This window comes from Vespa velutina, chromosome 8 (assembly GCF_912470025.1).
Source record: "Vespa velutina chromosome 8, iVesVel2.1, whole genome shotgun sequence".
Taxonomy (NCBI): Eukaryota; Metazoa; Arthropoda; class Insecta; order Hymenoptera; family Vespidae; genus Vespa; species Vespa velutina.
The window spans coordinates 411987-434000 of record NC_062195.1 but is presented as its reverse complement, the minus strand read 5'-3'; the positions used below and the strand labels follow the sequence as shown (position 1 = coordinate 434000).

Sequence of the window (22014 nt, the reverse complement as noted above, 5' to 3'; positions counted from 1 at the left end):
AAAATTTTAGACGGTGAGAAATAGAGAGAGAGAGAGAGAGAAAGGAAAATATGATTATTTATTGCATCGCGGATGTAGGATGGGGATCGTTTATGTAAAATGTTTATGTACGCAGATTATTTTGGTAATATTCATTATAAATATATGAAAGCAAATTTGTATCTACCGTTCGATCAGATTAATCTAGTCGCTTGACAAAGAGTTAATACGGAGATTACATTTGGTGATACAAAGCAAACGCCGCATTTTTTGTTTTCTTTTTTCTTTTTTCTTTTTTTCTTTTTTTTTTTTTTTTTTTATCAGGCTCGTATCCTTTTGCATGCGTGAGACATTAAAGGCGTGCCTTTATCCAAAATTTTATTCTTCGTTACGGATTCTCGACCGAAATTATTGATTCGAGCACGTGCAACGCGATAAAACAGATAACGCGAAGAGCTCGACGGAAACAAGGGATTCGGAGGGTGGGTGGTCGACCTAATTCCGTCCTCGTACGGCCCAAGAAGATGAATACCGAGGCCCAAACCGAAGTCTGTGTTACTCTTCTGGCAACTTTACCTTCCCGTTCGGCTTTCTTCTCGTGCACGTTCTACGATAAATTTAACGAACGTCTTTTTCTTCCTTCGTTGCTTCTTCCTATTCGTGCGTATGCGAATGTGGATCGCGATAAAATAAATATACGGGAGCTCGTAGAAAAGCCAACGGGTTTCGACAGAGAGAGAGAGAGAGAGAGAGAGAGAGAGAGAGAGTATGTATCGAGAAAAGAACGGATAAATAGATATGTGTGCGAGAGAGAGAGAGAGAGAGAGAAAAAACGTAAAAAGATAAACTATGTAGGAGGCTGCTTTAGTCCGTATTTCATCGTAAGGCTTTCGACCGCTCCGAAAAGTCGCTTAACGTATTCGTTCATCCGACAGCTTTGCCAAGAACGAAGGATTTGCGGGACGGAATGCGCGGGATTTACCGGGTAATACGTGCGATGAACTTTAACAAAAGTCCTCTCCCGACGTCGTGAAACGTTGATGCCGACGACGTTCTTACGTATTACTTTCTCTATTATTTTAGAAATAGAAGAAAATGTAACTTTTAATCGAATTTCGTTAAATCATTCTAGTCGACTCTGGCGATAGCTAGCTAATTTTAGGTCGATACTGGCAACTGTTCGCTTCGTAAAAACTAGCCTATTTCTTTTCCTTTTGCCAGCCGTCGAATCCGCAATAATACAATATTTTCAGCCGTGCTTGGCACTTGGTTAGATCCAACGAAAAAACTGCTCGTTTCTCTCTCTTCCCCTCGCACATATGCATTATCCGAGCCATCTCTACCTCTTTCATACGTTCAAGAAACAAAAGCTTAGGTTCGGTCGAGCGTGTTTGCGCGATATTCAGGCTAATGATATTCGATATCGACGAAACTAGTCGTGCGAAGTAAAACGACCGGTGATCGGATAGACTAGAGAGAGAGAGAGAGAGAGAGAGAGAGAGAGAGAGATACACGTTGCAAATCGACTTTGATTTGCCTTAAAATAGTGTCGTTTTTTCTTATCGTCATCGAGGTAACCTCGAAGAAACGAAAAGTCGTTCTATCGGCTAGTAGAACGTCGAGCAAACTCCGAGGAAACTTATTGCCGTGCAAGAAGAGATTTTTATGTCCAAGCGCTCCGTACGACCGACTTCGACTCATCTCCCTCCACCTCCTCCTTCTCCTCCTCCTCCTCCTCCTCCTCCTCCTCCTCCTCCTCCTCCTGCCTCATGGATGGAAACTTACCGATCAATATCTTTTATCGTACAAAACACGTTGAATTAACGTGCATCCTTGCTCTCTCTCGGCTTGAGCTCTTATACACGCGGTATGTATTGTATATGTACATATTTATGTATAGATGCAAAACCGGGAGAGCCCCGTTATCTATGAAAAATCGCGATATCTTACGCGCGCCTCATTCCTTTTCGTATATACACGCCGGCGATCGGAAGATCGATTCTCTTGACTTTCGTTCGAGGGTATTATAAATAAGCGCACGATTTCGGTGTATTTATAAGTGCGCTCTTTGACATTTCATCCCTCGGGGGTTCGGGCTTCATTTTCGATCTTGCAGCGTGGCAAAACGTTATGTTACAATGGGGCTGATGAGAAACATATACCTATATCATACACGTTTATACAAATGTTGTCTCTTCAAATATTTCATGTTATTTTATACAGGTCTCGAGTTAAGCGATTATAACGTTTATCGGTTGTTTCGAAAGTATATTTTCAAAAGGTGTCCCAGTTAGAAAGCAATCCTAGTTAATTAAATATAAAAATCTCTCCAATTAATCCAATATTCTAAACGAATATTCGTTCGTCAAACGATTCGCTCGAAATGCGATACATGTTTAAAACGTTCGTTTACTGTTCGGTAATTTCAACGTCAATCATACCAATCGGCTAAAATCAATATATATTAGTATCGGCAGGCTAAATCAAGATGCGAATCATACGCATATCGTACAACGTTGTACGATAAATATCCCGTAAATCTGTAATTCGCTTAAATACCTTCGTTCGTTCGGTTTTGACCGAAGATTTCGATGAGAGACTATATACGATTTACGGCGTTACAGGCCAGCTCTCACGCCTCTGATAAAAGCGAAATAATGTGCTGACCTCGAATTCGAGCAAAATAATAGACATGGCGCCAGCGAACTCTCGTTGCTCTCTTGCAAATAGGATTCCTCGTTGGATCGCTCTACTGCCGTGACTTTTGAGAAAGGCAAAGCCAAATTGCAAGAACTCGCTGCTGTTCCTCGACGTTTCTCAACCTAATACCGTGTTTTGTTAAATATCTCTACCTATAACCTATTCTATATACATATATCGTATATATAGTGTGTGTGTGTGTGTGGGGGAGGGGCTTTAAACAAATGTAGAGAAGAAAGAAACAAAAGAGGAAAAAAAAAGAAAGAAACGGCAAGAATATAATGGAAAAAGTCGGTACATCGCGAAACAATGCATCGAGTTTCGATTCGAGCTGCGAAAAAAAAATGAATATGTGGGACTGCCATCGGAGGAAAGCTTTCAGGCAGTCGAGAACCAATACAAGTCGAGACACGCTAGACTGAATTCTACATCCGCGTTCGAGATAATCGTTTCTCCGAGTCGTTGTCAAGTTTTCAAACGATAGAGTAGGTCGAAGAGTAAGTCAATACGCGCTTTTGTAACAAAGTCAGTTTTGTAGCTTCAGGTTGGATGAGGGACTAATGCTTTTTAAAAGGTGAAATGAAAATTTATCGTTTCTCTTGATGTTAAGAATCCCGTAAAAAGTAGCGGCGAATGTGCAACTATTCATCGGCTGAAAGGAGCGATACTTTTAACCAAAAGTCGAGGAAAACGGTTTAGGGACTAAAGGAAAACTTCGCGAGAGACGTTGGAGCTTTCTTATGTTTTCCTTTTTCTCTCTCCTTCTTCATCTTTTCCTTTCTTCCGGGCGATTTTTTCTAAATAAAAGTTTCTTGGATTAACCGTTCGCTCGGTGCTCCACATCCGGTCTCCTCATAAGTGCATACGTACTTCTTCCATATCCTCCTCTAGGAAAAATATTCGTATCTCTATCATTTTTATTCCTACGTTATACATCGCATACATCCGCATAGAAATACATCTCCATTGTTTCTTTCGAATAGGTTGAATTTATATACGTAAGATATAGAGAGATAGGTGTACGTTCATAAAGAAAATTGTTTGCTAGTAAAGAAAAAACGATTCGTCGACGTTACATTCTATAAAAGTCTCATTTTTTTTTCTCGCATTCTCTCGCCTCAGAAATGTATAGGAAAAATAAAAAAAAAAAAAAAAAAGAAATACAATAAAAAGAAAAGGAAAAAAGAAACAAGGAGAGGAAAACGATAAGACTCCTCCCATTATCGTATCGCTTTTTCCGATGTAATTTATTTAATCCTATCTTAAGTACGTTTAAATTCGTAGTCTCGATTCGTAATGTCTCTTTCTTTGATTCACTTTCGAGGACTACGCTTCCTTCGTGAAGCGTATTCTTTATCCCAAATTGAAAAGATTGATAAATCTTTCAACGTTTGCTACAGAAAATCCTCTTTCCGCCGGTGCATTTTCCATGAAAACGAAGCAAGACTTTGGTTTCTTCTTTATTGAATTATTAGCAGAAGTAGAAGGAAGAAAAATAGAGAAGACAAAAAAAGAAAAGAAAAGAAAAAGAATTCTAACGGTCTGTCTCATCGCTTTATTGTTTATTAGAATCCGTCCGACGTTGTCATCGATTTAATGTCCATATTCCGATCTCAGAATGCCTCGAATACCAATACTCGTTCTCGAGTATCTGCTTTGCTGTTTTAACACCAAGGAAATAGCATTTCCTTTGGTTCCATGACAGCCTCTTTCCGTGAGCCTTTCGAGATTTCATCGTAAAGATATCGATCTACGGTAGTCGGAAGGCAGGTTCTTTCTCTCTCCCTCTTTCTTTCGTTCTATCTCTATCAGAGGACAAAGATGATCGAACCGATAATAATTTGCCATCGTCTCGTTCTACTAAGCCGGTTTTCGAAACTTTCCATTGGACTCTCGCTTTCCGAATATATTGGAAAACTTGTCGAATAAATGCCTCCCCTTTTCTCCGCTACTGCATCGTCTCACCGTGATGTGCGTCGTATTTGTGAAAGAAGTAGAAGAAGAAGAAGAGGAGAAAAAAAGAAGAAGGGAAATCGAGAAAAGGCGCCGAACGAATTGACCTTTACGATATCAGCGACGTTCGTAGCGGCAGAATGACGAAAGTTGCTTTCTTATCGTTCGAGATACTCGTACGAAAGTAGGTCGACCGCGATGGTTAGAGAGGGTTGACAACCGCCCTTACCAGGGCGGTGTGGGATAAAGGGAGGAAGAGAGAGAGAGAGAGAGAGAGAGATAGATCAGACAATTCTCGCACACATGTCCCACGTGGCTCTCCCCAAAGTATAACTACTTGGTAAATTTAAAATAGTTAAACGATTGAGCCAAGCGGAATTGTGCTTTTCGTTTGGCCTTTCGAAAAGCTCCGAAGCTTCGTAGAAGGGTGAACCGGTTTTTCTACCACAAGCGCTGTGTGTTATCGTTTCCAAGCCGAGGGATAATGGTGGAATAAGGTAGATGAAATAAAGTAGATGGGAGGTGAGGAAGGGGTTGGAAGGCCGAAAGGTCGAAGAATCATCCTCCATTGGTAACGGAGAGATTGTTTGAGAGTCACGAGGGAAGAAAAGAAAAGAAAGTCGGAGGATTAGCGAAGAAAGAAAGAGATCGGAAAAGAAGACGAAAGACAGAAACAAACAGAATAGAAGAGAAAGTTAGGGGATGTTCGATGGGGTGACGGAGAGCCGAGTAACGGTACTCGTAACTCGGATAATGCGGCTGACGTTTTTCGCCAATTTATCCGAATCCCCGTCGGAAGTGGAGGAGAAAAAAGCCCGAGACCCTTCTTTACTTTTCACCTATATGTATCTACGCACATGTGTATCTACGAATCTACGACATTATCCATGTACGCACATACTTTGGGGATTTTTCAATCGCATCTCATCGGCCACAAATAGGTCATCGTGCCTCAGTCTTTATATCGAGTCGAAGTAAAGTCCTCCATGTACGTTGTACAATGTAATATGTATATACTAACGCGTAAGGTGACGCGATTTATCTTTACGACCTTTACTTTAATAGTTTTGCGTATTTATTCATACCGTTTTCCTGTTTGACTTTTTTTTACGGCCGATATTTCGAGGGTGTTTGTTTCACTAGACATATCCTCGAGAAAGCCTCGCTCCTCCTCGGCTCGTTCAAAGAATGAAAAGATATTTACATGTCCCCGTCGTATTCGAAAGAATCGATAATTTCTTTGACTCGCGCTATCGTTAAAATCACTCTCGCGATTCAACGTCAAAGGAGTCGAAACTTTTTTTTGTCAGTCTTCCTCGATCTGGAAAGAGTGTGATCATTGTCCTTGTCATTGTATCGTCATCATCGTTTTAACTCTTAAGGTCATCTTCCACTCGTAACGATAGGAGACAATGAAAGCGTGCGCCTTCAAGTGTCTCTTCAACGAGCAAAACGCTCATTCTGCAGTATTGCAAAGGTCTCGATTAGTCTTCGTGACCCAGGATTTGAAATATTTTTACATCTTTTTCTTTTCACCTCCTTATACCCTCTCTCTCTCTCTCTCTCTCTCTCTCTCTCTCTCTTTCCCTCTATCTCTATCTTTCCCGTTTCATTTCTTCCTTCTCCTTTCTTAGGTATACGAACGCTCGAGTATATTCGATATATCCCTCGCGCTCGCATCGCTTCTCTGTCATTTCTATATAGATAAAGTGCGAGGCAGCTAGGCACTCGTTCTCGCTCTCATTAATAATAATAAGTGGAACGGATTCGAACAAAGTATGCTTTTCAAACGATCTCGAGAGCGTACAATTTCGATTTTTTAATCGTAAAGCGTGCATATACGCGTAATCGCACGGAATACGAATTGAAATAACATTTTGTTATCGCGTTTGGGATGGCTTTGAATTTTTGCCTATAAGCGAGGAGAAAGACGAATATTTCAAAAGCAAGCACAAAGGGTTACGTCTCGCATGGACTTTTATTTATGTCTATGACGTCTAATCGAACGATCGAGAGTAACTCGATTTCGAAAATATCGTGTTTAAAGGAGTTCTTTTCAAATTTTGCCAACGTCGAAGAAAATGCAAAATGGCACGCGTTCTTACGACGAATTCAAACGCCTTTACGATATTACAATAAATACCTTACAAATGGCGTTTCTTCCCTTCTTTATAAATCATCCTTGGTCTCCGGAATCGACGAGTTTCGCGGTAGAGCAAACAGCGGATCAATATATACGATGTAAATTCGTCCGCGAGTTTGACAATTTTTCGTCCAATTTTTCTCGAGAGACGAAGAAATATCGTCAAGTATTAGGACAACGAGAAAATAGATTTCTCGTTTTCCTTTCGTGTCTTTTCTTTCGTTTCCATTTCTTTTTTATTCAATTCTTTTTTTTATCCCCTTTTATTTTTCTTTTTTTTTTTTGTTTCTTTCTTTCTTCTAACCTTCTGCCTTGCAATCGAAATAAATCAAGATTTCACGTGGATATAAAAGCGTATTTCGATTTTCAAATAGTTCCACCGTTCAGTTCGAAACTCATCTTCGCAAAGGAGTTGGAAAAGAGGCTCTCCAGGTCGAGTGACTGCATATTTCACGAACGATTCCTTAGAGAAGTTAAGAAGTAACGTCAGAATATTGTATCTGTAGTTACGGCCAAGGAATAAACACTATATATCTCGAGGAAAAGTTCCAAAAGGCGGGTTAACGAACGATAAAATTAAAAGTCCTGAGTTTACGCTCGAATAAAGATTCTTTCAAAGGAGGCGAAAATGAGTTGAAGGGAAAAAAAAGAAGGAATCGAGTGTATCGTGTGTGGTTTGGTTTTCAAAGATGTCGCATATTTTCGCGTAAATATACGACGAGACGTGCGACGAGATGATGTCGCGAGAAGATGGAAAAAGGAGCGTAGCGAAAATAGAAAGTCATATTTAAAACGGCATACGTCCTTGTGTCATTCACGAGATACGAATAAAAGTGGGAGTCGAAGAATTTCAAGGTTGCTCGCAATTCGATTTTTATCGTTTAACTCTATTTCGATTTAGGATCGATATCAACGAGATTATCAGGCTTGAAAGACGTAATTAACGGTAAACCGCTATCGGTCGATACCAGAAATTCTTGCGCGAACCAATCACAGATTTGACAGGGATTCTGGATAACTGAAATACCAATCGCGTAGTATGCTCTTAATCGTCAGTTCGATTTCTATTTATTAGCCTTAACAAAGTTAATGGCTCGAAATGGATTATTATCGTTTAGGCCCTGGCTCGTCGTTATAGGTAATATTAGGTTTGCCTAGGCGTAGATACGTCGGGTTTATACGAGGGAAACTCGTTCTTCGATCGCTTCGAGTGCTCGAAGAACGAGCAGCAGGTAACCGGACCAGGGAGTCCGGCCTTTGCTCGAAAGCAAAGTGCCGAACTAAATATAACTCGTTAGCACCACTCGGCATGTATCTTACAACAGTGGCCACGTCTTTGTATCTATTCATCGACATAGACGCCGTTGTCAGTCAAGCACAAGACTATCCTTTTGAATTTTCTTTTCTTTTTTTTTTCTTTTCTTCTTTTTTTTTTTTTTTTTTTTATTTTTTTTTCCCCATACTTCCCTCGTGATTTTTCCTTTATCATGCGATCCAATTAAAACCTTCCAATAACTTGGAGTTTTGATGATCGCCTTTTCTATCGCTTTTTGCATTTTTGTAGCTTTTAATCGATCAGGACGATTGTTGTTCGAATAAAAAATGATTAAAAAATCGACGGTGCAATGTCGAACGGTACGAAAAGTACTCTTTCTCTTTCGCAGATACGAAACTTAAGCGAAAGGACAAATGTTTGTCCTCATTAAAAGCGAATTTATTTGCATTGCATCATGAGGAATTTATTTTTCTCATGAATCGCGCATTCGAAAAGTTTGCGTTGCATCGATATCGAAGAAAAATCGAATATATTTCATTTACCATTCACCAGTGAAATTTCGACAAAAGCGCATTGATTCATTGACGAGTCGCGTGACTATCTCTATAAATTTGTTCAAACGCGCACCAGCCGTCACTTTCTATTTTATCATTCTGATTCAGAAACGTTTTCCGTAAGTGCGTCATCCGAATCGCGCCGATCCTATGTAACAACAATCAACGAGTTTGGAAAACCGGCCGATTGCGTTGAATGAGCGGACGACGCGTAGAAATAAACGCAAACGGACACGTAGAGCGCATTGTCGTTCGATTCCAAGTTCACGCATCGCGACACAAGCTCGAACGTACGAAAAGCTTGCTCGCAGGTAGAGCATTCTAGTAGTTTGGGCTGACTAAATATAGCACACGGTACGGCTATAAATCCCAAGCTCCCGGATTCGGCGAGGGCCCACGCTCCTCTTGTTGTGCCACATCCTCCTCAAATCGGACGCAAAAGTTTAAAAGATCGATGATCGATGCTCTTCTCATTGATCCAACAGCCATGAAAAATAGTCTACATGGACGCCAATGCTTTTTTCCTGATCGTCGACTCGGAATCCTTATTTCGACGCGACGCGTCGAAAAACGCGTTGAGAAAGGAAAATCCATTTTTCACGATTATCCTTAACGAAGCCTGTCCTTTTATATAATTCTCCGATAAAATAGTCATTCGGCGAATCGAATGAAACAAAGGAAAAAAGAGGAAGAAAAGCAGAGTTGAAGAAAAGGGGAGAAGGAATCTGGGATAGAAAACGGGTCTGGGAAAGCTGGCATGAAAGAGACGTGCGCTATTGTTCTTTGAAAATAGAGCGAGCGAGGCTAACTTTACTCGTCAAAGAAACGCAACCCTTTTCCTTGTTAAATAAATTTCTATCGGGTGAGCAGCAACGCTCCCGTCTGTCTATCCAGGAGAAATAAATGATAAAGATCGCGAAGAGCTTGACCCAGGCCTACGCAAAGGATATTTCACTCGAAAGAATCAAATCAACCGTATCGGACTTTCCGCTCGGTATCATTTCCAGGCTTGGTGACACGCACGTAACAACAACGTTCACGTGTTTTCTATCGAAGCTCACGCAACTTTTTAGTTTCAATATTTTCTACGACGTTACGTGCTCGATGTTCGCCAATTCGAATGGACTGGTTTATATTTATCCTCCAATAGTAGAGATTATTCTTCTTTTACGGCTATGGCGGTGCAACGATCAAAAGGTCATCCGCGTCTCGATTAATACCAGGAGTCACGTGCAGCTTCGAGAAAGGCCGTAGCTGTTAGATTGCCTTGTACTCGCTGTGGCTACGTTTGCTCGCTCAGTTCGCGCTCTTGCAGCTCTCAAAGGGGTAATTGCGTCGTTTGACCCTTTAGCGGCCTCGATATTTCCCTTATTTTTTCTTCTTTCTCTTTTCCTCGTATCACTCCACATTCGAGCGAGCGATAGACTCGACCTACCGCAAATCTAACGCAATTTCCAATATCTAAACGTATGCATCCCATTTTTTATGCCCTCGCCTTGAGGCATCATTTTTTTCCCCAAGTCGTGATATCCGGCGGAAATTTGTACCTTGATAACATACACTCTTCGCTGAAATTTGTCCTTGTGTGGTGTTACAAAACGAATTTTCTTCTGAAAGATCCGCGCGCGCGTACCTGGACACATAGATGAGCGAATCGGTTAATTCGAAATATAATATTTTATTCGGATCGGGCGCGATCTCTTGGCACGTGCTGAATTTCTCTCTCTCTCTCTCTCTCTCTCCCTCTCTTAACAAGTTCCACTCGTTTCAAGCAGGTAGGACACACGGAGTGTGTTGTGTGACCTGTTGATTGGATCGAATTAGAGTGGTACGCGAGGGACCACTTTGCATGAATATACATATATATATATATATATATATATATATATATATATATATATGTATATATATATATGTATATATATGCAGACTATAAGAAAGACAAGATGTGGTGGATCCGGAGTGGACTCGAGATCTACATGCCTTTCTTTCTCTGTTTGCAAGCATTAATAATAAATAGTCGCTCTCTCGAAAAGAAGGAAAAAAAGAAAAATATGTTGCAGGTCAGGGAGGAAGGTTCGTAGGAGCCCAGTGCCGTAGCATGCCGGCGTGCTGGGTGAGCCGTTGGTGCGCCATTGAGTCCGCCGTGGTGGTAAGACAGTATCTCGAGGAGGGTACTCGAAGCAGTAGCAGCAGGAGCAGGAGGAGGAGGAGAAGAAGAAGAAGAAGAAGGAGCGATCTCGGCTGGAGAAGCAGCACGGAGCTCGACACTACCGACCGATGAGCGCGGGGGGGGATGGGGGCTCGGCGTTGGCTCCGTCAGGGCTGCCGGGCTCCCAGCCGATGGCCGCGACCCCCTCGACCGCGACCCCCCCCGTCACCGGGCAGCACCAGCAGATCGGACTATCGGCCGTCGTCGATCCTCATCAGGCCCGTTCACAGACGGGCCCTGCCGGTCCCACTGGTCCTTCTACCGGCGCTCCGGCCGGTGCTGCTCCCAAGGCCGCGACCAAGAGACCCGCCCGCCGTGCTGGCAAACCGCCACCCGACAGGCCTATCAGGGCTCTCTTTTGTCTGCCCCTCCAAAATCCCATAAGAAAGCTCTGCATCGGTGTCGTCGAATGGAAGTATCCTTTGATCCTATGGTCGTTCCACCTTTTCAATCGACAAATAGGAAAAGAACGCTTTTTTTCACGTCGTCCAGTTCGACGTAAGAAAAGTTATCTTTTCGAAAGAACGGTTGGTCTCCCGGTACGCCCATATACGATCGTTCTTTTAGACCGATTAGTTTAGTTATTACATCGTTGAAGGAACAATACTCTCGTGTTGTCGTAGAAAAAATGATTAAAAGACATTGAGAGCACGCATTACTGGTGAACATTTGCGAAAGCAATGAGTCCAATGGCGCGTGGGTGCGAAATGGAATGACCATGAATTTCGTTCAAAAGGGGCTGCGAGCCATGGAGATGGCTCCTATAGTGGATGGATACCTATAGCGGAGAAATGCCTGACCGCATTTCCACGATGCTCCGTCTGAGAATTTTATGAGAATGCTTTTAAGATATTCCCTCGCTTCGGTATACATGTATATATGTAAGCTACGCTAAGATAGAATTTTCCTTGGCGAGGTGACCAAAAAAAGAAAGAATGAAAGAAATAAGCTAGCACAAAATTCTCTGTTCCCTATGAGGGTCAATAAAAGAATTCCTTGGTTTTTAAAACCTCCCGCTGGGAAGCTGCTAATGGGAGAAAATCTTCATTAAGATAAGTGACCGTCGTTTTCCTTAATTAGAATCTTTTACTCGCAGACCCTTCGAATGGCTCATCTTAATGACGATATTTGCAAATTGCATCGCATTGGCCTTCTACACGCCGTATCCGTTCGGTGATTCTAATCAGACCAACCAGTATTTGGTAAGTACTCGTCGTAAAGTCGAATTAGTCGGTACTCCTTCAACTAGTCGATATCCCTTTACGATCGTGATAAAGATCGCTCGGGAGAAATGAGATAGATACGGGGATCTACGAGGAGTAGAGAAAGGAAAGAGAAGGGTAAGAGAGAAAGGGGAAAAAAAGAGGTGAACAAGAAAAAAGCCGAAAAGAAGAATAATCAAGATCTGTATAGCTATTGTATAATACGACGACGATAGTTCCGTTCGTCGAACCGTTTCAACGTGGCGCGTTATCGATTACAAGAGGGCAGGGTTCGTGGCACGAAAGTCGTTCGAGCTGAAAGTTCAATAATTGTTCAATCTTGTCGGCATCGGCGTGCATCCTACCGCACTGTAATTGGAAAGCACAATACGCGTTTACGGAGCGATGACAAAAGAAAAACGATATTTCTTATCTTTTTTCCCGTGGGACAACATCGAAAAGGCGGATTATTCTTTCGGCGTTTAGCGTTCGACGCGAGAAGCTTTTGGAAAGGGTAAGGGATGAGTGGGTGGGTGGGGGCGGGGCGGGGGGGGGGGAAAGAAAAGACAAAGAGAAGAAAAAAGAAATTGCGCGAGACGTCGGTCGCGTCGCGTAATTGTTCAAACGACGGTCGAGCGGCTCGACGTTTCAGAACAAATCCTCTTCCACGACGCTAATAGACGCTCGTCTGTCGCATCCATTATATTTCGCACATCCATCTAGATAGATACATATGTACGCGGTGTATATAACTCGCAAGACGCCCATTGTGCCCGAGAGCTGTCAGAGACGGTGGTGCATTCTGCCTTTTAAGAATGCAATTTTCCCTTCTTTCGCTCAGATACCTGTTACTCTTAATTAGCTCGGCTCACCGACTAAAACAAGTTCTTCTTTTTTACGGCCGGCTATAAAAGCGCGTATCTATGCGAAAGATTAAAAATATCACACGCGCTGTTATATACCTATTAATGGGCAGGAACGTTTGAAAACGCGATTAACGTTTAAGAACGCTTTCTTCTCATCGAAAAATCGATAGCCTTTTATATTCCTCGGGTAAAAACGACAAAGCTTGATACTTGGAAAGCGTAGGCCGTACGGATGTTTACACCCTCGCGAGTAACGTGACGTGTGTTCCTGTTATCAATACACGTCACACGCGATTCGTACGTACGATAACGTACGGATGAATCGATTTTGCCAACGACCATCCTCTTCCGTTTTTACGAAATTAAAATCGATCTTGATTATCGACGTTTACACGATAGAAAAAAGAAAAAAAAAAAAAAAAGAAAAAAGAAAATTTCAGACGATATCATTTGAATTTCAGGAAAAGATAGAATACGTATTTCTCGTCATTTTTACGGCCGAGTGCATAATGAAGATCATAGCCTACGGATTCGTCGCCCATCCGGGCGCTTATCTGCGCAACGGCTGGAACGTGCTGGACTTTACGATAGTCGTCATAGGGTGAGTTTTTATATCATTTTCATTCGATTAAAGACCTTAAAAAGCTTCATCGTCGCGCAATAACGAACGTTCGAAATTGACGATAATTATTGCAAATAATCCGGATAGCTTCCGTCGTCGGTTGGTCGGTCAACGTTTATACGGATTCGAATTGAACCGACGAAATGAAATAGCTGATTCTATTATTGATTCTAATCTAATTGGTCAACCATTGGATAACGATCGATAGGTTGCGCACGACGGTTTATCCCTCATGTCGCGGTTTAACCGACTTGAAAAGATACGTAAAAAGTAGACATAGGTTCTCGTTCGCTGGATGCTTAGAATCGTACAATACGATATTCTAACGATTCGAAGCGTCTTTGCGTTTCGTGCTTCGATTAATAATGATCAATGAGTATGAAAAAGGAATTATCGTATTAGAGCGCGATAATTATTAACGCGCGATATTAATAGGTAATCCGCGCTCGATCGAATTAACGCGATTTGCGCGATTGGAAGAATCGGTGGAGGAGCATCGAGGTCGGATTGCAGTCATCTCTGCGGGGGGAGGAGGAGGAGGAGGAGGAGGAGGAGGAGGAGGAGGAGGAAAGTTTTCATGACGTCGTAAAAGATGAAATCTAAGAGGCTCGTAACGATAAAAATATCGTTGCGAACGCATTGACATCATGTAAAGCGTTTATATTCGATTTTACAAATCGTCAAGTTCCAAGATCACCGTGATTTTCCGATGGATCGTGCATCGACATCGGCTCCGTCTTAATAACTCCTGTTCCGAAGAAACACGTTTATATTTTGATCAATAAGGTTTTACGACATCGTCAAATTGTAAAACATTTTCATATTTTATTGTTCGTAGAATGATGAGCACGGTATTGGCGATGCTTATGAAAGAAGGATTCGACGTTAAGGCGTTGAGGGCTTTTCGAGTGTTACGACCTCTCAGGCTGGTTTCCGGTGTACCAAGTAAGAATCCATTTCGAGAGAGTAATACACGTTGGCGAATAAACGTGCATGCATATATAAAGATATATTAAGTTGTATATAATATATTGAAGGCGATTAAAGCACGTAACGTTTAATGCCCTATATACGATATCAACAGGTCTTCAGGTGGTCCTAAACTCCATTTTAAGAGCGATGATACCGCTTTTGCACATTGCCTTGTTGGTTCTCTTCGTCATCATCATCTACGCTATCATCGGCCTCGAGCTCTTTTCCGGGAAGATGCACAAGACGTGTAGACACAACGTGACTGGTAATGACTTTGGTATCTTTGAATAGCGAGGAAATAGGATTGGATGAGTGAGATAGAGAAAGAAAAAAAAAAAAAAAAAAGAAAAGAAGAAGAAAAAAGATCGCCGCGAGAGTTGCCTACGTTCGTTAGAGCTTACGTTTTTTTTTTTTTTCGAGCTAACGGAGAGACGGAAATGAAATTATCCGCAAGTGCGCCGGGAGTAAAAACTTTTGGAGAAACTCTCACGAATGTTCGATGAAACAAACGGAAAAAATATTGTTTCCCAAGGAAACTCTCGGTTTAACCTCGAAACACAGTTTTCGAGGCGACACTATTTTAGATATGATTCAGCCAGTAGCAAAACCAAGTCGCCGTCTAATTATTCTTAGCGGTAGAACCGTGGCTCGTGCTTACGCGCGTCAGATCTTTTCTTCTTGGTAAACAGTTGCTTTATGAGAAAGCCATATGCGTGCGACAGATCTGTCGCTGACGATATATTTCTACGTGGAATACTTCAAGGAGGCGTTACATAGAAAGCCGAGTCGTGGATATCGGAGATGAAATAGAACTGTTGTTCATGCCAAATCATTTTATCGCGAGTTCGGGCTCGTACTGGACGATCGATCGTCTAGCTAATGGTCGAAAGGAGAGATGGATGGATAGGGAGGAAGAGAGAGAGAGAGAGAGAGAGAGAGAGAGAGAGAGAGAGAGAGAGAGAGAGAGAGAGATAAAAACATCCAACACATTCACATTTTAACTATGATTTTCGAGCGAGTATTTTTGCCTAGGAAAGAGGGAAGAAAGAAATTCGCAATGTTCGATTGCCCGGACGAGACCTATTTTTGAGATATGATATCGATCGAAAGTGATGCTAGAATAGCATAAAAAGTTTAACAATTTTACAGAAAATTGTCTAACGTATTTGATAATCTGTTTTTTATTTCGCAGATGAACTAATGAGCGATCCCGTTCCCTGTGGTCCTATGGGTTTTCAGTGCAGTACCCTCGGACCCGATTTCTACTGCAGCAATCAATTTTGGGAAGGTCCGAACGATGGCATTACGAACTTCGATAATTTTGGTTTGGCCATGCTCACAGTCTTTCAATGCATCACCCTAGAGGGCTGGACCGAAGTACTTTACAACGTAAGTTTTTAACTTGGATATTGAAACGAGTTCTTCGCGAAAGAGAGTGCTATTCGTTCTCTCTCCTTTCTACCCCCGGCCCTCCCTGCCCCCCCTCTTTCTCTTTTCACGTCTTTTTTCGCAGATAGAAGATGCGATGGGAAGTTCTTGGCAATGGATTTATTTTATTTCCATGGTTATACTCGGAGCCTTCTTCGTGATGAATCTAATTCTCGGTGTGTTGTCTGGGTAAGTGTTACACGAAAGAATTTCGATTTGTAGATACGACTTCAAAAGTAGATACGACTTTGTAAATAATAGAAGAGAAATTAAGCCGATTGTATTTTTACGCGTGGTCGTAGGTTGAATTTCAAATCTACGTTGGAGTATATAATATTTTCAAAGTGCCACTCGCGTCGTCTACCATTGTTTGTACGAAACTGTACGATCCATTATCGATGAACTTTTACTTTTGCGTTGTCTTCTTCGTTTTTTTCTCTTTTTTATTCTTTATTCCTCTCCGCCTCATAATTTTCAATGCATAGAACGGTAAACCTCTGTATTCTGTGTTTTCCCTGTTCCATACTGATATCAAGTTTCGTCTTTTTACATTCGCAGAAGATATTAAGCGTGCTTCGCTCTCGGCAGTTAAATTATTTAATTAACAATAGGTTGATTTAATAGTATACATCTATACGCACGTAATGTCGAATACGATGCGACATTAAACGACGAGTTTGATTCCATCTTTTGTAGATTTTATAGGCTGCGTAGGTATCTCTTAGGTATGCGCTCGTCTGTATCCGTCCTAAGGGAGTTTTGTAATCCTCGACTGGGGATGAGATATAAATATCTCTTTCTTTAGGTATCGACACACTTCGTTGCATATCGGCAAAGCAAACGAGCCGATCGATGCGTGAAAACGATATCGACGATAGGCGTTTATTTTCCCTCTCTTTTTACGTTTTATTCGTCGCTCAAGTCCAGATATACGCGAGAACGAGTTTTTCTTATAAATTCGTCATATCATCCAATTACTAATGATAATTCGAAAATGATCCAGTGAGTTTGTTAAGTTTCTTTTTGATAATACTTCGACGTGGATATATTTGCGTGTTCGTTTATACGAATGGCCCAATTACGTTCGTTTCAAATGCCTCTAATCACGGCGCTATCCGTGTATGCATTTACTTCGGATGCAGTGAGTTCTCAAAGGAAAGAGAGAAGGCAAAGGCTCGGGGTGACTTTCACAAGCTCAGGGAGAAACAACAAATCGAGGACGATCTCAGAGGATATCTCGATTGGATAACGCAAGCCGAGGATATCGAGCCGGAAGCCGACGAGCCCAAAGCACAAGATGGAAAGTGTGAGTGCGATTATATTACCTAAAGGTTACCTCGTGTGATTTTTTCTTCGTCGGATTATTCGCAAATCGACTCATGTTTCTAGCGAAACAACAAAACGAAATGGAGAGTACGGATCAATTGGAGGGCGACGAGGAAGGGATCCAACAGGAACCCGTTTGGAAGAGAAAGAAGAGAGATTTAGACAGGTACAGTTCCGATGTGTTTTCCTCTATCGTGCGTTCTTCTTCAAAATTTCACGAAAAAGAATCGAGAACAACGAGAAAGGAAAAAAAAAAAAGGAAAAGAAATGAAACGAATCGTCCTTGATGAATTTGCAGGGTGAATCGACGATTGCGACGAGCCTGTAGAAAAGCCGTGAAATCGCAGGCCTTTTATTGGCTCATCATAGTGCTCGTTTTTTTAAACACCGTAGTTCTCGCGACCGAGCATTACAATCAACCGCATTGGTTGGACGATTTTCAAGGTAAAACCGAACGCGCGAGGAGAGTCCTCGCTTAAAAAAATATACTCCTTTACGTTGTATTTTCTCTCTCTCTCTCTCTCTCTCTCTCTCTCTCTCTCTCTCTCTCCTTTTCTCTCTGTTTTTTTTTTGCTGTGTTTCTCAATTACAGAGATCACCAATATGTTTTTCATCGCTCTCTTCTCCATGGAGATGATACTGAAGATGTACAGTTTAGGGTTTCAGGTAAAATATTCTTTTAGCTAGCGCTATATAATAGATATTTATATCTCGTACGCGCTTCTCCTAGGGTTACTTCGTCTCTTTGTTCAATCGTTTCGATTGTTTCGTCGTGATCGGCTCGATAACCGAGATGATCCTTACGAACACGAACGTAATGCCACCTCTCGGAGTTTCCGTGCTCCGTTGCGTCAGACTATTGAGAGTATTCAAAGTAACAAAGTAAGTATCTATCGTCTGATCATTTCGTTGCCACCCTGCTACTCCATCCTCCAACGAATTATTTAAATCGGTCATTCGCAGCGAGAAATCAAAGAGATCAAATTGAATTCTTTTGTAGATATTGGAGATCGCTCTCCAACTTGGTGGCTTCTTTGTTGAATTCGATTCAATCGATCGCCTCTCTCTTACTTTTGCTCTTCCTTTTCATCGTAATTTTTGCACTCTTAGGAATGCAGGTACGTTTCTAATATTCTCCCTCTTTCCACATTATTTTTCACTAAACTTAATTCCCTTACAGGTTTTCGGTGGAAAGTTTAATTTCGCCGATCTCCAGGACAAACCAAGGCACAATTTTGATAGTTTTTGGCAAAGCTTACTCACCGTTTTTCAGGTAAGAGAAAATATATATCGCGAAAGGAAGAAGAAACGTGACCACTGGAACGTAATTGTTCTTACGCACGAGCACGATTTTAATCAAAATTAATTGTAAGTGGAAAGTTTAAGAGTCACGCACGGCCAACTTTTTTTTTTTACCCCTAACTACTAGTGCGTTCCTTTCCATTCTTCTATTTACGATTTAACAAAGCTCCTGGAACGAAACTAATACTCGTTCTAATTATCTTCGTTAGCGGAAGGTTATCACCTTTTCTGGCTCCTTCATTTTCACAGATATTAACCGGTGAGGACTGGAATGCGGTAATGTACGTTGGAATTCGAGCTTACGGGGGCGTTTCTAGTCCCGGCGTTATAGCCTGCACTTACTTCATTGTTCTCTTCATATGCGGTAACTGTATCCTTTTTTCCTTCCTCGTGGCTATCGTTAGCTATTATTTTTACGACCTTCAACGAGCAGACACGCAGACACGCAGACAGACAGACAGAGAGAGAGAGAGAGAGAGAGAGACAATTTTAATAATAAAAGAATCTCGAAACGATTATTCTCTCCGATAATAGAGCGTTAAATCCTTAACGAACGAAGCAACGCAGATATCCTTCTGAACGTCTTCTTGGCCATCGCGGTTGACAATCTCGCAGATGCAGAATCGTTAACGGCCATTGAGAAGGAGGCCGAAGAGGAGGTAAGTGTAATTTCTAAATGAATCTATTTTAATATTGAGAAAAGATATCTCTTTTTTGTTATTATTATTATCATTGTACCATCCGCTGCGAGTAGCCTCCTGTATCGACGTTACTATGAGATGTAAAACGTTCGTGTGTCAGCGATGGCGATAATGTGTTCTGGTGGCAGTGCATAGAAAAAAATTGGAGCGGCAACTGATCGCTTTTATAGCCATTTATGAAGCTCTGACACACTTGCGAGTATCTCGCGTCGATGATGTTCGAAGCCGCTTGAGCGGACTTTTAACGCTCGCTATGAATCTTTTGCATCCACCTTATTCGACGTTAGCTCGGAACTGTTACGTGCACGCACCGCTCTCCGTCCCGTGATACTATATATAGATAGTCAAGTGTGCTTAAGCGCTTCGCGACAAAGACTAAATGAAAATATTTTTGATTTATAAGAATCATTTTTTCAACGTTTTTCAGAAATATAAAAAATTTTCACGCTGAGCGTCACGCTGAGCGATTAAAATGTTAAATTTCATTCGACACGAAATAATAGCATTTCGCGCCAGGAGAAAGTAAAATTTATTTAAAGAATGCTACATAAGTTCTTGACGAAGAGCGATACGTACGAATAAATAATTCTTTTGCCGGCGACTAACGAACGTACGAAGAGAAAGAAAAGCCCTTGATCTACTTACATTATTGCAACGGCGTCTTTCATTTACGTGATCTCGTTACAAAAAAAGAAAAAAAAGAAAAAAAAAGAAAAAGAAAAAAAAAAAAGAAGAAAAGTTACGCTTCTTAAGCAATTAACAAACATCGGATTAGTGTCGGACGTTTTGGAGTATAATAAAAAAAAAAAAAAAAAAAAAAAAACGATGCGACGAAAGGTCTAAAGGAGAAAAGGATGATTCGTTTTGATAGGCGGAGAAGAACAAATCTCACAGTGGGTCGCCGGCGAGAGACGAGATCAGCGGTGAAGCTGGAGATGGCGGAGAAACTGGCGGCGAAGACGAGGGTGGTGCTACGGATATGGAGCACGATCCTAATGAGACAATGGAGGATTACGAGGCTGCTTTGGACACTGAAACGTAAGCCCCGTGTAATATTACTGGTTAGATGGTTTCCTATCGTTAAGTTATCGCGACACGTTGTCGCGACGAAATGTTCCTGTCAATTTCGCCATTTGATGTAGATACGCCCTTCGCTCGATCCTTCCTTGTAATTTCAATCACGCGATCTATTACATATTGCATATAACCGAACGATTTTAGATCGGAGAAGAGCGACGACGGGAACACGCACAAAGTTCGTTTAAATATCGAAATATCGGACGAGGAAGCGGAGGAGGAAGAGGCCGAGCAGAACGAGATACATGGTAAATTGATTGCGTGAATTGTTGTTTTTTCTCTCTTTTTTCTTTTCTTTTTTTTTCTTTTCCTTTTTTCTTTTTTTTTTTTTTGTGCGTATGTCGAACCAAAATCGTTTATCCTTCGTACCGGACGTCGAATCGTTCCATCACCCTTATATACCTTATACTTTTAAACAGCGTTCGAATCGAAAGGTCTCTAATATTTCACGTTGACCTGTTACGTTAGAAAAATGACCAAATATCCTAAGTAATGGAGTACCGGTGAAACGATTCTTTATGCATTCTCAAATTTTTCAACGTTTATCTTATCGTTAGAAGAAGGACAAGAAGTATCGGCCAGGCCACGAAGAATGTCCGAGTACAACACGGCTACGAAAAAGCAACCCATCCCGCCGGGTTCCTCCTTTTTTATTTTTTCTCAAAACAACAGGTAAATGCAATCATCATTGATATCTTAAATCGATCGAATAACTTTTCTTTGCGTTTGATGTAACGCGACACTTTGAATTTTTAGATTTCGAGTATTTTGTCATTGGCTTTGTAATCACAGCTACTTCGGTAATGTGATCTTAGCCTGCATCATGATATCGTCGGCCATGTTGGCTGCCGAGGATCCATTAAGTTCTTCTTCATACAGAAATCAGGTAGAAAAGCTTAACGAGTAATCGCTCGTTAGCAAAGCTGATTTTTTTTGGAAATGTCAAAGAGGCGTAGACGAAACATGTGTCACTCGTAAGCTCTTTTCATATCTTTCAGATCCTGAATTACTTCGATTATTTCTTTACTAGCGTTTTCACGATCGAGATCTGCCTGAAGATGATATCGTACGGATTTGTTATTCACGACGGTGCTTTCTGCCGATCGGCCTTCAATCTACTCGACCTTCTTGTCGTCTGCGTATCCCTTGTTTCTATAGTCTGGAGGTAAATAAGATGCTAAAGAATTTTATAGCGTTCCGTACTTGCTACTATCCCTCTCCGGGCTTACCTCCTCCTCCTCCTCCTCCTTCTATTTCTTCTTCTTCTTCTTCTTCTTCTTCGTCCTCTTCTTCTTTTTCAGTTCTGGCGCTATATCGGTGGTGAAGATACTCAGGGTGTTGCGCGTTCTCAGACCGTTGCGCGCCATCAACCGTGCCAAGGGATTAAAGGTAGGGCGATTTCTCTTAACGATTAGAGCGACGATTACTTCTGACTCGTCGACAGTTACCTATGATAGACGCAAACGCGTCGCGATCAAGTAGATACAAGTAATAACGTGTAAAGAGTATTTACATTGGTTTAAACGCAACCGATGGATATCTAATATCCGTGATCTCTACGCGCATTTCCTTCCTAAATGAATGATCGACGACGAAGATCCACGAAGCGAGAACGTGCTAGAATCGAAAGAAACGGATCGGACGGCGAATCAACTGAAACGAGCGAAATCTCGAGGCTGTCGTCTTTACGCCTTGCATGAG

The 22014-nt window shown here is 41.6% G+C and overlaps 1 protein-coding gene across 4 annotated transcripts in view; it reads left to right on the top strand.

Moving 5' to 3' along the window:
- LOC124950939 (muscle calcium channel subunit alpha-1) overlaps positions 1-22014 on the top strand; it is a 41532-nt gene that overhangs the window by 2640 nt on the left and 16878 nt on the right. For all 4 annotated transcript variants that reach the window (XM_047498508.1, XM_047498509.1, XM_047498507.1 and 1 more), the window contains exons 3-24: positions 10669-11232; positions 11914-12019; positions 13347-13486; positions 14346-14452; positions 14592-14744; positions 15672-15868; positions 15993-16096; positions 17050-17213; positions 17297-17399; positions 17532-17677; positions 17826-17899; positions 17964-18115; positions 18234-18351; positions 18414-18506; positions 18785-18905; positions 19103-19194; positions 20108-20274; positions 20458-20561; positions 20871-20985; positions 21070-21199; positions 21312-21478; positions 21615-21702. In XM_047498508.1, the coding sequence (XP_047354464.1) occupies positions 10886-11232; positions 11914-12019; positions 13347-13486; positions 14346-14452; positions 14592-14744; positions 15672-15868; positions 15993-16096; positions 17050-17213; positions 17297-17399; positions 17532-17677; positions 17826-17899; positions 17964-18115; positions 18234-18351; positions 18414-18506; positions 18785-18905; positions 19103-19194; positions 20108-20274; positions 20458-20561; positions 20871-20985; positions 21070-21199; positions 21312-21478; positions 21615-21702 (2988 nt within the window). In that variant the 5' untranslated portion in view covers positions 10669-10885. The remainder of the gene's footprint in view (positions 1-10668; positions 11233-11913; positions 12020-13346; positions 13487-14345; positions 14453-14591; positions 14745-15671; positions 15869-15992; positions 16097-17049; positions 17214-17296; positions 17400-17531; positions 17678-17825; positions 17900-17963; positions 18116-18233; positions 18352-18413; positions 18507-18784; positions 18906-19102; positions 19195-20107; positions 20275-20457; positions 20562-20870; positions 20986-21069; positions 21200-21311; positions 21479-21614; positions 21703-22014) is intronic.